General features: G+C 36.2%; 1 protein-coding gene across 1 annotated transcript; it reads left to right on the forward strand.

Annotated features, from left to right (window-relative positions):
• Positions 1 to 220: 220 nt before the first annotated feature.
• Positions 221 to 12,332, forward strand: utp4 (UTP4 small subunit processome component). Its single transcript, XM_079621138.1, has 17 exons — positions 221 to 368; positions 706 to 871; positions 1,017 to 1,205; positions 2,533 to 2,617; positions 2,700 to 2,789; positions 2,901 to 3,106; positions 4,460 to 4,631; positions 4,738 to 4,829; positions 4,922 to 5,018; positions 5,977 to 6,041; positions 6,245 to 6,367; positions 6,527 to 6,680; positions 8,540 to 8,646; positions 10,525 to 10,620; positions 10,730 to 10,915; positions 11,235 to 11,345; positions 11,439 to 12,332. The coding sequence occupies exons 2-17, from the start codon at positions 713 to 715 to the stop codon at positions 11,553 to 11,555; spliced, it is 2,049 nt and encodes a 682-aa protein (XP_079477264.1). The 5' UTR covers positions 221 to 368; positions 706 to 712; the 3' UTR covers positions 11,556 to 12,332.
• Positions 12,333 to 12,384: the final 52 nt, after the last annotated feature.

The following is a 12,384-nucleotide window of genomic DNA, read 5'->3' on the forward strand; positions in this document are numbered from 1 at the left end:
CTTGTTTGTATAATGTTTAATATTTGCAAGTGAATGAAAGAGTGTGATGTTAATGTTTCTTGAAGAATACATGCTGTAAGCTCCCTTAAATCTTGAATGATCAGATTATATAATACATATTTTAAACATGTAACATTAATAATCTAATGCATGTAATTATATTCTTATTATAGAATTAACCTGTATTGTAATTATTATATTTTGTTTCATGTTGTTTAGGGACCTTTATTTTGAAATTAGTTTGTGTAGACAAGGGCTTCCGTTCCGGGGTCAGGAGGAACCAACGTGGTGGATCCTGCTGCACAACGTGTGCACTACTTCTGAGTGGAAAAACATCTGAAAGAGAATAAAATACATACGAAAACAGGGTAAGAAAAGAGACTGTCATTTCGTTATTGTATTCCGTTCTTCTCGGATCATACGGTAACGGTATTAAGGCTGTGTCACCTAAATAAGAAGAAAAGTTGGTTAACCTAAGTCACTTCAGAAAGACAATTTCAGAAACAAGCCATAACATGATACGGTTGGCCACTTTTTCAAATATGTATATTTAAACAGGTACTTTATAGTTATATTAATAGGCTCCTCGTATAGTTTTTGATCACGACTGACCAGTCCACACTGAGTCAACTAACGTTACTTGAGAGCAAAATATGAGCTCTTCTTAGACCAAAACAATGTTCTTATGATGTCCATGTATTTCAGATCAGCGATGGGGGAGTTTAAAGTTCACCGGGTTAGGTTCTTTGATTACATGCCTTCAGCAATCAGAGCCCTGGCTTTCAACCAGCCTAACGAAACGATGGCAGTGGCGAGGATGGACGGAGCTGTGGAGATTTTCCTCGTTTCAGACAAATTTTTCCAAGGAAAGGTACACGTTTAGTAATACTTTTTCATATTTATCAAATCAGTAATCATAGACATCTTTATCTTAGGTTTGGGTACCAGAGCTACAATGTTTTTTGACCAGCAAACAGTGTGTTAAAGATGCTTAACTATGTTTCCTATGTCCACAGATCATCCCTGGCAGAGATCAGTGTGGGATTGAAGGCCTGACATGGGTTGGTGAGCGTCTGTTCAGTGCAGGACTAAACGGTCAAATAACTGAGTATGACCTGAAAAACCAGAGAGTGAAATACACCATAGATGCGTATGGAGGGCCAATCTGGGCCATTACAGGCAATCAACAAGGAACACACTTAGCGGTAGGTTTGCTTTCCTTAAAGGGTTTGTTCACCCAAAAATGAAAATATCCCATAATTTACTCACCCTCAAGCCATCCTCCTCCTAGGTTTGACTTACTCCTTTCAGCCATACACAATTAGAAGTATATATTTAAAAAAAAAATATCCTGGCTCTTCCAAGCTTTATAATATGGGAGTGAATTGTAACTGAGATTTTGAATCCCCCAAAAAGGTTCAGGGGGGTAATAAATGCCTTCTGAAGCCATTTGCTTTTTCTAAGAAAAATATTCTTTGAAAATATCATTGAGGGTAAAATTGTGGTATTTCATTTATACAGTGACCCAAAAACCACCCACACCTAATGTATGAATGCCATTGTATTTCACTATCAAAACAAGTCCCATTTATTTTATGCTGCCTTCATGTACTATAGGAACTTTCCTACTTCCCACTCGTTGCATTCAAGTGCTTAGTTGTCGGAAAGAACAAGAGTCATGGAGGACACAAGGTTAATTCCTGCCTATTTATTGGGGAAATCGTATTAAAGCCAAAATTATATTTAGTGTCCCCTTCACTGAATCATAAGAACATTCACTGTGCTATCAAGATAATCAGCTTGCTGACAATTCTGTAATTGATGTCAAATACAGGTTATTTTCGCTGTGTATAAAACATGCTTCAAATGATTATTCTTATATTTAAATATGCACTACTTTAACAACAATACAAGGAAATGTATCTGTTGTGGGAAAAAACTAAAAGAATAGCAGTCACATCAGCAATCGGTTTCCCCTTGTCCATGTTTGAAGTTTGTGGAATGCCCATGTTGGGAACTTGGGTATCAAAATTATCCCAGAGATTCCCAGTGGTAAATATGACATGAGAGGGTGTTTATGTCCTATTTTTAACTAGGCTAGGTAACTCGTATTTACGATAATTCCGATAGCACGTGATTAAAATCAGCATGAAGTAGAAGTTGCGATAATCTTTGCTTCCCTATTATGACGTATATCCGAGTGAAACGGCTTCTCAAACAAGAAAAAATTGAGGATGGGACTTGAGTTTGCCCATTGAATTGATTGTATTGGTTGTGGATTGCAATGGCTGTGATCTCATGTGAGTGACAGACTGCCCTGCCCTCATGCTTGTAAACATATCAGAGATGTTGGTGCAAGAGGTTTTTTTTTATTATTAAAGACTACGAGGGCACATGAAACATACATTTACAATAAATATTATATTCCATAAATAAGAATTGTCTATTTTGATTTCATAGTGACTTTAAGAAAAGATACGCAAGCCATTTCATAAAGAAGTTTGTTCAGATTTTGTGGTTTAACGTTTGTAGGTTGGTTGTGAAGACGGAACTGTGAAATTATTTGCGGTGAATGAAGACAAAATACAGTTTGAGAGAAATCTGGACAGGCAGAAAGGTGAGTTTCAGATGCATGTCTTGAATGGTTATTTTATTAGAAAATAGAAAACGTCTGAACATCTGTCGACCTAATTCCATAGGCCGCATCGTCTCTTTGTCCTGGCACCCATCAGGCTCCAAAATAGCTGCTGGAATGATAGATATGATCCAGATTTTCAATGTGGAGACAGGTAAACAGAATTTGTCTTTCTTCCAAAACCCCTTATTGCAGTCATGTAGAATGAGTACATGAGCTGGAGAACTTTAATGTAGTCATGTGTGTAATTTGTTTTGTTTTTTAGGCCAGTCTATTCACAGAATGCTGACTGACAGAGGGACATCCCGCAGTAAGGAGTGCATGGTGTGGTGTGTGGTCTACCTCTCGGATGGGACCATCATCAGTGGAGACTCTGGGGGAATGGTCAAAATGTGGAATGATCACACTGGTACACTAATCAAAAGCCATAATGTCTCCACATGTGACGTGCTGGCTTTATCAGTCTCTCGGGTGAGAAGATTGCTGCGAATTTGCAGTCACATTTATGACTTTATAGACTAGCTTTTAAAATAGTTTTATAGAAGTCTCTTATGTTTACCGAATATTAATTTAAAAATAACATTTAATACAACAGGGTTTTTTTCCCGACATTTTAAAATACAATTCCTGTGATGGCAAAGCTGAATTTACAACATTTATTAATATTTTGTATAATTGTATAATATAACATTGTATAATATAATTAATATTCTGATTTGGTGCTCAAGAGACATAGTCCAGGCATTTTAGGAAAAACGGGTGAAAAAATTGCAACAGAATCAAACTCAACTGATTTTATATCCTCTATGTCCTGAGTAAGGGGGAAAAAGCCCCGAAGAATTCCATTAGGGGAAAGTTAAGAAAAAGACCCAAATATATCCTATTCATTATTTTTCTCACATGAATAGGGTAAAAAAATTAACCTTTAGATATCACCATAAAAAATTACTGAGTTGATTACTTCAAGACAAACAAAAAATGTATTACAAGTTTTTTTAATTGTTTGTTAACATGGTCAAACGTTGCATAATCTAATTACAGATGTGCTAATTTGCATAAATACCACAGCAGATCTAAACATTGGGTACAGCCAGGAGAAAATGTCTTGTTAAACCTTGTTGACATATTACAGTAAAAGACTAAATGTTAAGGTCTGAATGGAACCCAATTAGGCAACCCATGAGCATAAATACAAAGAGGCAGGAAGAAGTACTTTAAAACAGCCTTTATTAATTATTATTGCAGAGATGGGGTTTGGGGCTGGGTCAGTGGGTTTCTGGGGGATGAGTCTGAGGGAAGATCAAGAGAAAGCAGAATGCAGAAGACAAAAGGTAGGTAAAATAAAAAGTGAACCTCCAGAAACAGTCCCATGGACCCAGCCCCAAACCCCATCTCTGCAATAATAATTGGGTCTTTTTCTGAACTCAAAATCAGTTGAGTTTGATTCTGTTGCAATTTGTTCACGGTTGACCCCCCAATTTGGCTTAAAACGCCTGGACTAACATTCCTTTATTATTATTAATGTTGAAAACAATTATGCTGTTTAATATTTTTGTAGAAACCATGATGCATTTTTTCAGGATTATTTGGTGAATTTAAAGTTCAAAAGAACAGTATTAAAATATAAATATTTTGTAATATTATTAATGTATTTACTGTCACTTTGATCATTTTAATGCATCCTTGCTAAATTAATTTGTTTCAAAGAAAGAATGAAAATTTTACTCACCCCAATCTTTTGAATGGTTAGTGTACATATAGAGTACATGACTTACTACAAGAATACAGATAGGAAAATTCTTATTGTACCCTCTTGAATGACAGAATGAGGACAGCATTGTGGCCGGGACATCAGAAGGATTTGTGGTACAGTTCCAGTTCATCTCTTTGGTTCTGGAAAAGAATGACAAAGAATGGGTCAGAACCAGAACATTTAGGAACCACACTCATGATGTCAGAGCTGTGGCGGAGATCACAACGGCTGTGGTTTCGGGAGGTGAGGCTTTTTTCTTTTTCTTAGATGATTCGAACAGAGCTGCCTTCGTCACACAATCCATCACATGACTGAAGTATTTTTGTTTAAAAGAGCCTTCTCGTCTCAGGTATGGACACACAGCTGGTTGTGAGACCTTTATTAGACAAGATTGAAGTGAATTCATCGGCTAGTGCCTTGCAGAAGATTATCTTTCCTCATGTGAGTATTGTGAAATTGTGACATGCACATAGAAAACATGTTTGTAATTGACTCTTAATGGGAGGGACTTGTTCTGCTCTTTTTCATTGAAGAGGAGTCTGGTGTCCTGTGCAAGAAAGGCAGGCCTGATGCTTTTCCAGTACCCTGGTCATCTGGAGCTCTGGAGACTAGGAGAGAGTGAAGGACAAGGTGAAGATGTTACTCAATGTGATATTCATATTGACTACCAGTTAGATGTTTGGACACACCTAATCATTCTTTACAATTACTATTTCCCACATTTTAGAATGATAGTAAAGTCATCAAAAGCTATGAAGCGGCGTAAATAGAAGTGTGGGAATTACACTAACATTTATTTTTATTTATTTTTTTACATTTATTTAGCAAGGATTCAATGATTAAAAGTGACAGTAAAACATGTATAATGTTACAAAAGTTTTCCCCTTTCTTACAAATGCTGAAAATTCTTTTGAACATTCTATTTATCACAGAATCCTGAAAAGAAATGGCTTGCACAAAAAGATTAATAGCACAACTGTTTTCAATATTTGTGCACCAAATCAGCATATTAGTATGATTTCTGAAGAATCATGTGACACTGAAAACTGGAGTAATGATGCTAAAAATTCAGCTTTCCCATCACAGGAATAAATGACATTTTAAAGTATATTAAAATAGAAAAGTTATTTTTAAATTGTAATACTGTTTCACATTATTACTGTTTTACTGTAATTTGATCAAGTAAACGCAGCCTTGATGAGCATTAGAGACTTTAATCAAAAACATTAAATAACATTATGCCAACCTTTGGAAGGTAGTGTGTAGTGACTGTAATGTTAAACATAAAAAATCATACATTTTTGCTGCTGCAAAGTAGCCATCCGTCTAAAGCTCATGCTTTCATGAGGTGCATTCAGACATACTTTTATACAGTATTGAAGGAGTTCCCCATGTATACTGAATGTCGGCACGTTTTATAAAACTAATCAAGCAGGTAAGCTTAAGCCTTTAGATGAAAAGACATTTATAATAATGAGAAACCAGTTCAGTCGAGTGTCTCCAGACTTTTGACTGATAGTGTATGAAATAATTTCTATTTGACTTTAACTTTCCTTGGTTTTATTATCTATTTGTCTATTGTTTTCAGGCATACCAGGAAGCAGTTTACTTGTAAAAACAAATCCAGAGAAATTGCTTCATTTGAAAGTGAAGGTACCATTATTGCTTTGAAAATCAATGTTGTTTTTGTCTTTAAAGCATGACGTGAATATTTTTTTAAACATTACAATTGGTTTAAATTAAAATCTCCATATTGAATAGTCATCTGTATAACTTTCTGCAGTATGTGGTGAGAGTTGTGACCTCCATAGTGCTGCTGAAATGAATGAAGTGATTGAACTGATGTTTGTCTGCAGGGAGAGGATCACATCCGCTGCAGTGCCGTATCTCCCTGTGGAGAATGGATTGCATATTCCACGGCCAGCAGTTTAGGGCTCTACAGGCTACACTGCGACAATAACAACATCAGCATCACCAAGGTACTGTAGATTTCCACACAACTGCATGAAAACACGTTACATAACTTTGAAGCATGGTAAAGAATGCATAGACTCTCCTTGAATTTTGAAGTGTCTGATGGCCTTTGATAAAGGTCTCATGAAAACTGATTAAAAAGGTGTTCTTTCTTCTTCAATCAGATATCCAAAATTCCAAAGGTACTCAGCTCAGCCAAGCTTTGCTTCTCCTCAGACTCCTCCCATTTGTTTTCCGCCTCCACACAGTCGTCAGTGCATGTGGTCTCGCTCAGCCAATCAGGTTGCAAGCTTGTGGGCACCCTTAAACCTAAGTCAGGTGAGGACTATACAGATTTATCGTTAGGCCGCTGTGAAAATGAATTTCACAGATTCACAAATTAATGCAAATTCACACAAATTCAAAAGTAACAGTAAAGACATTTATAATGTTACAAAATATTATATTTCAAATAAATGCTTTTCTTTTCAACTTTATATTTATCAAAGGATCCTGAAAATGCATTATGGTTTCCTCAAAAATATTAAGCAGCACAACTGTTTTCAACATTGTTGATATATCAAGAAATATTTATTGAGCATCAAATCACAAATTAAAATGATTTCTGAAGGATCATGTGACAATGAAAACTGAAATAATGATGCTGAAAATTTAGCTTTGCCATCACAGGAATAAATGGCATTTTAAAGTACTGGTATATTAAGTTTTTTTTTTTTTTTTACTGTTTCCTTAAAGGAACACTCCGACTTTTTGGGACTTTAGCCTATTCACCTTATCCCCCAGAGTTAGATAAGTCCATACATACCTTTTTCATCTCCGTGCGTGCTATAAGTCTGTTTGACGCACCCACCGCTAGCCTAGCTTAGCACAAAGACTGGATGTGAATGGTTGCAGCTAGCATACTAATCCAAATAAGTGACAAAATAAAACAAACATTTTCCTATTTACATGTTGTGATTTGTATAGTCACAGAGTGTACAAAAAACAAAGTCACATGAGACACAGACATATTTTAACCGTATAAATACTGGGAACTATATTCTCTGAAGGCGAAGCACTGCTACTTGGGCGGAGTGATAACCGCAGCACCTGAGACGCGCAGTTGTTTCTTCTGTCAACAAAACCAACGTGACCTCTAGCTCCGCTCAAGTGTTTACTGGGACGACAGAGCGCGTTCGAGGCAACAATACTAACATTACAGGGGATACATGGAGCCCGTAAACAACTGCAATAGTAGTTACCACCCTATTCATATAATAGTGTCACTAACGTTACATTAGATCTAAGCACTGTTACAGTAACGTTAGGCTAAACATTTAAAAATATAACGGAACACTTACCGCAGCCGCTCCACTTTGTCCTGTATGTGATATCGATGGGATGGCTGTATTCCATTTTTTGAAAATAGTCGTCCTCAGTGAAATGTACCGAGCAAACATAATGTCCCTTGATAATCTCATTAGGTGTGTTTTGATCAATATCCAGAGCAAGTAGCCATTTCTTCATCCGGTCAGCGTTTTTAGTTGGAATTCTATGAAACACCTGGTCTCCCCTGTTTATTGTCACAGTTCTTTACAATACAGCGAAAATCCATGATTGTAAACTACGCTTTTACTATTTATAAATTGCTGACTCTGTTACCCAAACTCTGAACGAACTCTCTGTTCCTCACCACGGCGCGTCTCAGGTGCTGCGGTTATCAATCCGCCCAAGTAGCAGTGCTTCGCCTTCAGAGAATATAGTTCCCAGTATTTATACAGTTAAAATATGTCTGTGTCTCATGTGACTTTGTTTTTTGTACACTCTGTGACTATACAAATCACAACATGTAAATAGGAAAATGTTTGTTTTATTTTGTCACTTATTTGGATTGGTATGCTAGCTGCAACCATTTACATCCAGTCTTTGTGCTAAGCTAGGCTAGCGGTGGGTGCGTCAAACAGACTTATAGCACGCACGGAGATGAAAAAGGTATGTATGGACTTATCTAACTCTGGGGGATAAGGTGAATAGGCTAAAGTCCCAAAAAGTCGGAGTGTTCCTTTAAATTACAATAATATTATTGTTTAACTGTATTTTTGATCAAATAAATGCAGCCTTGGTGAGCAAAAGATACCTCTTTTAACAACTTTTTTTAAAGACTCCATGTATGTAACAAGATGATCCTCCTCTAACAGGTTCCCATCAGGCCATTCACTTATTGGCAGCCAGCGAGGATGGCAAATGGTTGGCTTCCGCGAACAGTGACCACGAGGTTCACGTCTACAACCTGCAAAAAAAAGAGGTGTGTTTTATGTCCAGTGTTGGGGAAAATTAATTTTAAAAGAAATGCTTTACAATATTGTGTTACTCCCTTAAAAAAAGTTATGGAAACTTTTGAAACTCACCTGGTCTGGGCTTGATTGTTTGTTTTATAATAACAAAAAAGTTCTGTTTTCGGCAAATGTAAAGACCCTTTCATAGGCTTAAAGCTGCAGTCGGCAGGTCTGGCAGATTGAGTGGACTTAGCCAAAGTTTTGAATGTTTACAACTCTCATGCCCCTCCCCCACTACCACCGAGCACCCTCCCATCGAGTTTGTGCTCGTCAGTGCGTGTGCACCCGATTTTCTGTGAACGCGCGCCCGTCTCTTCAGCATCGATCAACACCATGGAGTACTTACCATGTTTTCTTTTCCTTGGTTGTTTTGGACCTCCTAGCTCTGGTTGTTAACCGAGGAATTGGAAGCTTGTTAGTAGATTTTCTCTCCGCCATCACGCTTCGCACAATCCAACACACCTGCGAACTTCAGGCGTATGCATGTGAAATTATAACGTGTGCGAGGGGGGAGGGGGGATCTGTGGCGTTTGCACGAACTGTGATTGACAGTCATATCTCACACCCCCTGTGCTGACTGGACCAGAAGAATCGGGAGCCGTGGATTTCTGCTAAAACTGGCTGATTTATGTTGTTCTGTCGGAGCATAGCTTCGGTTTCAGTGAATATGATCAAAAAACATCTTGCCGACGGCAGCTTTAAGAAAATGCAAGTTCACGTGTGTACACTAGGGGGCGCAGCTCAAACTAACCTTTCAGCTGTGCTGCCATTCTGAATTGCAGAAGAATAGCACACAGAAGAAAGTTCAACACACTTCAGCAATAAAAACAATGTTTATCTAAAGTAATTTTTGCTTATTAGTATGGTTGAATTGAATCATCTAAGGTCAGTAGCAAAGACATTGTTATAAATAAATAAAATAAATTATTTGTGTTCTTTAACATATTAAATAATTGCAGGTTTGTGTAATATTCTGAGTTCGCATTACACTGTTTTTATTCATCTTGAGGAATACTGAATCCTCACATTTAGTCTAGAACTACAATAACCATCAAGTTTACACAGCACACTACGCCTCATGACAGGAGAGGTGTCGGGCAATAAATTAGAAAATAAAGTAACTTGTGTTTCTTGTTTGAAAGAGTAATTCAGATATTTTCTTGTAATTTTAAAAGATATGCATTACTGTCATAGCTACTTGAAATATGTTGCTATATTAGAGGTAGTGAAAATTGTGACGTGACTTTATATAGTTAAGTATACAGAGATTTGAACATGTAAGCTCCCACGTTGTCTTTTTTTAAAGCTTTATCTATTCATTCTAAAGTGTATTTATATTATCTATTTATATACATTTAAACTAAATTCTTAATTGTTCAACTTAAATTGTTAATGGATTATGGGTATAATAATATATATCATATTAATTATAATAAGTAATTGCTAAAGCCAGACAATTTTGTCTTTTAAAAATCTCTAGTTACCTTTAATGTGGAGCAAAAGAATCTGGGGGAGTGACTTTATTGCATCAGACATGTCACTTTGCTTACAGCTGAACTGAGCTGGAAGATTGCACCTCTTTTTTTCTCTGAAGCTACTTTATAGAGGAATTTAACTTTACTTTATACAGTTATTGAACCAAACAGAATAAACACTGAACTGATTTCAACTGAATAATGACTGCTTTACAGCAGAATTGAATTATGTTTGCGTCATTGAATCATTATTATCGTTTGTCACACTAAAGTTGCTTTGAAATAATCTGTATTGTATAAAGTGTTTTATTAATAAAGCTTGTGTATATATGTATATATATATATATGGTTAACGATGACCTCATGTTTCAGCTTCATTGCACAGTCCCTATATACAGTTCTGCTGTCAGCGCCATGGCCATCCACCCAGAAACAAACTGTCTATTCATGATGCATGCAGATCAACGGGTAATTAGTGAGCTTTTATGGCGACCTTCATTGAATTGCATAACTGTGATTTGAAGTGGCTTAGATTGCTTTTCTTGTTCTTATGCGGGTTTTTTTTTGTTCACCACAGATGTTTGAGTTTTCCATAGAGCAGAAACAATACTCGGACTGGAGCAGATCGGTGCAGAGGAATGGCCTTCATTATATCTGGCTGGAAAGAGACACACCGTGCCTCAACGTGATGTTTAATCCCCAAAATCCTTCCCATGTCATCCTGCATGATACCTACATGTTCTGCATCATTGATAAAAGCCTGGTGAGACCGACTTAGTCATGCTCTGTCATTACATTTAGTGACTTCAGAAAGCATTTGCCACGCTTAGAATTAATATCTGTAATTGTCTAAACTATATATCAAACCAAGTGGTATTATTTTGAAGCCTTTCACTAAACATTTTCATTCTTCAATTTTCTTCAACATTTTTCTTTTTTGTATTATTAGAATCTTCAATTTGTTGGAATCATGTATCTTTATATGGTTGTGAACTGAATGTGTTTAATGCTGGTAGTTTATGGTCCTCTATTATTTTGACATTTTTTATGAATTTATGAAAAAAAATTCATGTTTGTTCTAGCCACTGCCTGATGTCAAGACACAATTCCTCAATCAGCTGACTCTGAAGAGCCTCCCAAAGGAAAAGAGGAAATCTGAAAGCCATGCTTTCAAAGTCTGCAAGACCTTCAGGGTGTGTGGGATCAACATGTACATGGCGTTTTTTCCTTTTCCTGAAATTTTGGATGGAAAATTAATTAATTTTGATTCTCTTTCTGTCTTTTAGGAGATGTTGCATGTTGAGCTGATGTCAGATCAGTCTCTGGTGGTGGTTGAGCGCCCTCTAGTGGACATATCCACTCAGTTGCCTGCACCCATCAAACAAAAGAAATTTGCCACTTAAGAGTAAACCTCCCCTGTATGTGTGTGGCCTCAGTAAGGAAGTGTTTCATTTAGAGACTGCACATTTTCCCCTCTTCCCCCATTGTAAAAACTGCTGAGACCGTATTAAAAAGAAATTTACCATACCTTCTGTGTTGGTCTTTTGTCTAGAAATTTTAGATTTGACATCTTTGGGTTGTTCTGACATCAATGTTGTTATTAGTAACTAAACCTATTAAAGTAGTTTTCTGTAATTGGAACAAATACTAGACTGACTCATGGGCATTTATTGAAGGTTGAAGAAACACCAAAATGCCCATACTGTAGTACCAACTTGTCTGTAAAACATATTCTTTTGAACTGGCCAATCTTTAATGTTATGAGTGCACTTTTTATCAGAACAAACTTTGAAGGACTTATTTATGGATCCAGATTTTACATTTAATTTTTACATTTAAATAATCTATTATAGAATTGTACTCATTTTGTTTTCAAGTTTGTTGTACTTTTGATATGTTGTTAAATGTTTAATATGTATCTGCCATGCAATAGCCGGTGATGCTGATTTGGCAATAAACTCAAATACTTCTGTAATTGTAGTAGATGAAAATTAGAAGTGTTGAAAGAGATTTAAATTTATATAATATATCAGTGCTTGAATTACTAAAATGACTCAAAATAATAACCTATTAAAAATGACAATCACCAGATGAAATGTAAAAATAAAAGTTAATTCAAAATATGTACTATACTAGTATATAAGTACTAAATTGCATTATTACATAAAGTATATTTTTCATATGTTTTTTGCACTTCATTCATTTTACCACTTTCAAAAAGGTAATACCACA

Source organism: Phoxinus phoxinus (genome assembly GCF_949152265.1).
Source record: "Phoxinus phoxinus genome assembly, chromosome: 8".
NCBI lineage: Eukaryota > Metazoa > Chordata > Actinopteri > Cypriniformes > Leuciscidae > Phoxinus > Phoxinus phoxinus.

Coding starts and splice junctions, on each gene's coding strand:
- utp4 (XM_079621138.1), top strand. CDS start 713: ATGGGGGAGTTTAAAGTTCACCGGGTTAGGTTCTTTGATTACATGCCT. Junction 872..1,016: donor ACAAATTTTTCCAAGGAAAG/GTACACGTTTAG, acceptor CTATGTCCACAG/ATCATCCCTGGCAGAGATCA. Junction 2,618..2,699: donor AAATCTGGACAGGCAGAAAG/GTGAGTTTCAGA, acceptor CTAATTCCATAG/GCCGCATCGTCTCTTTGTCC.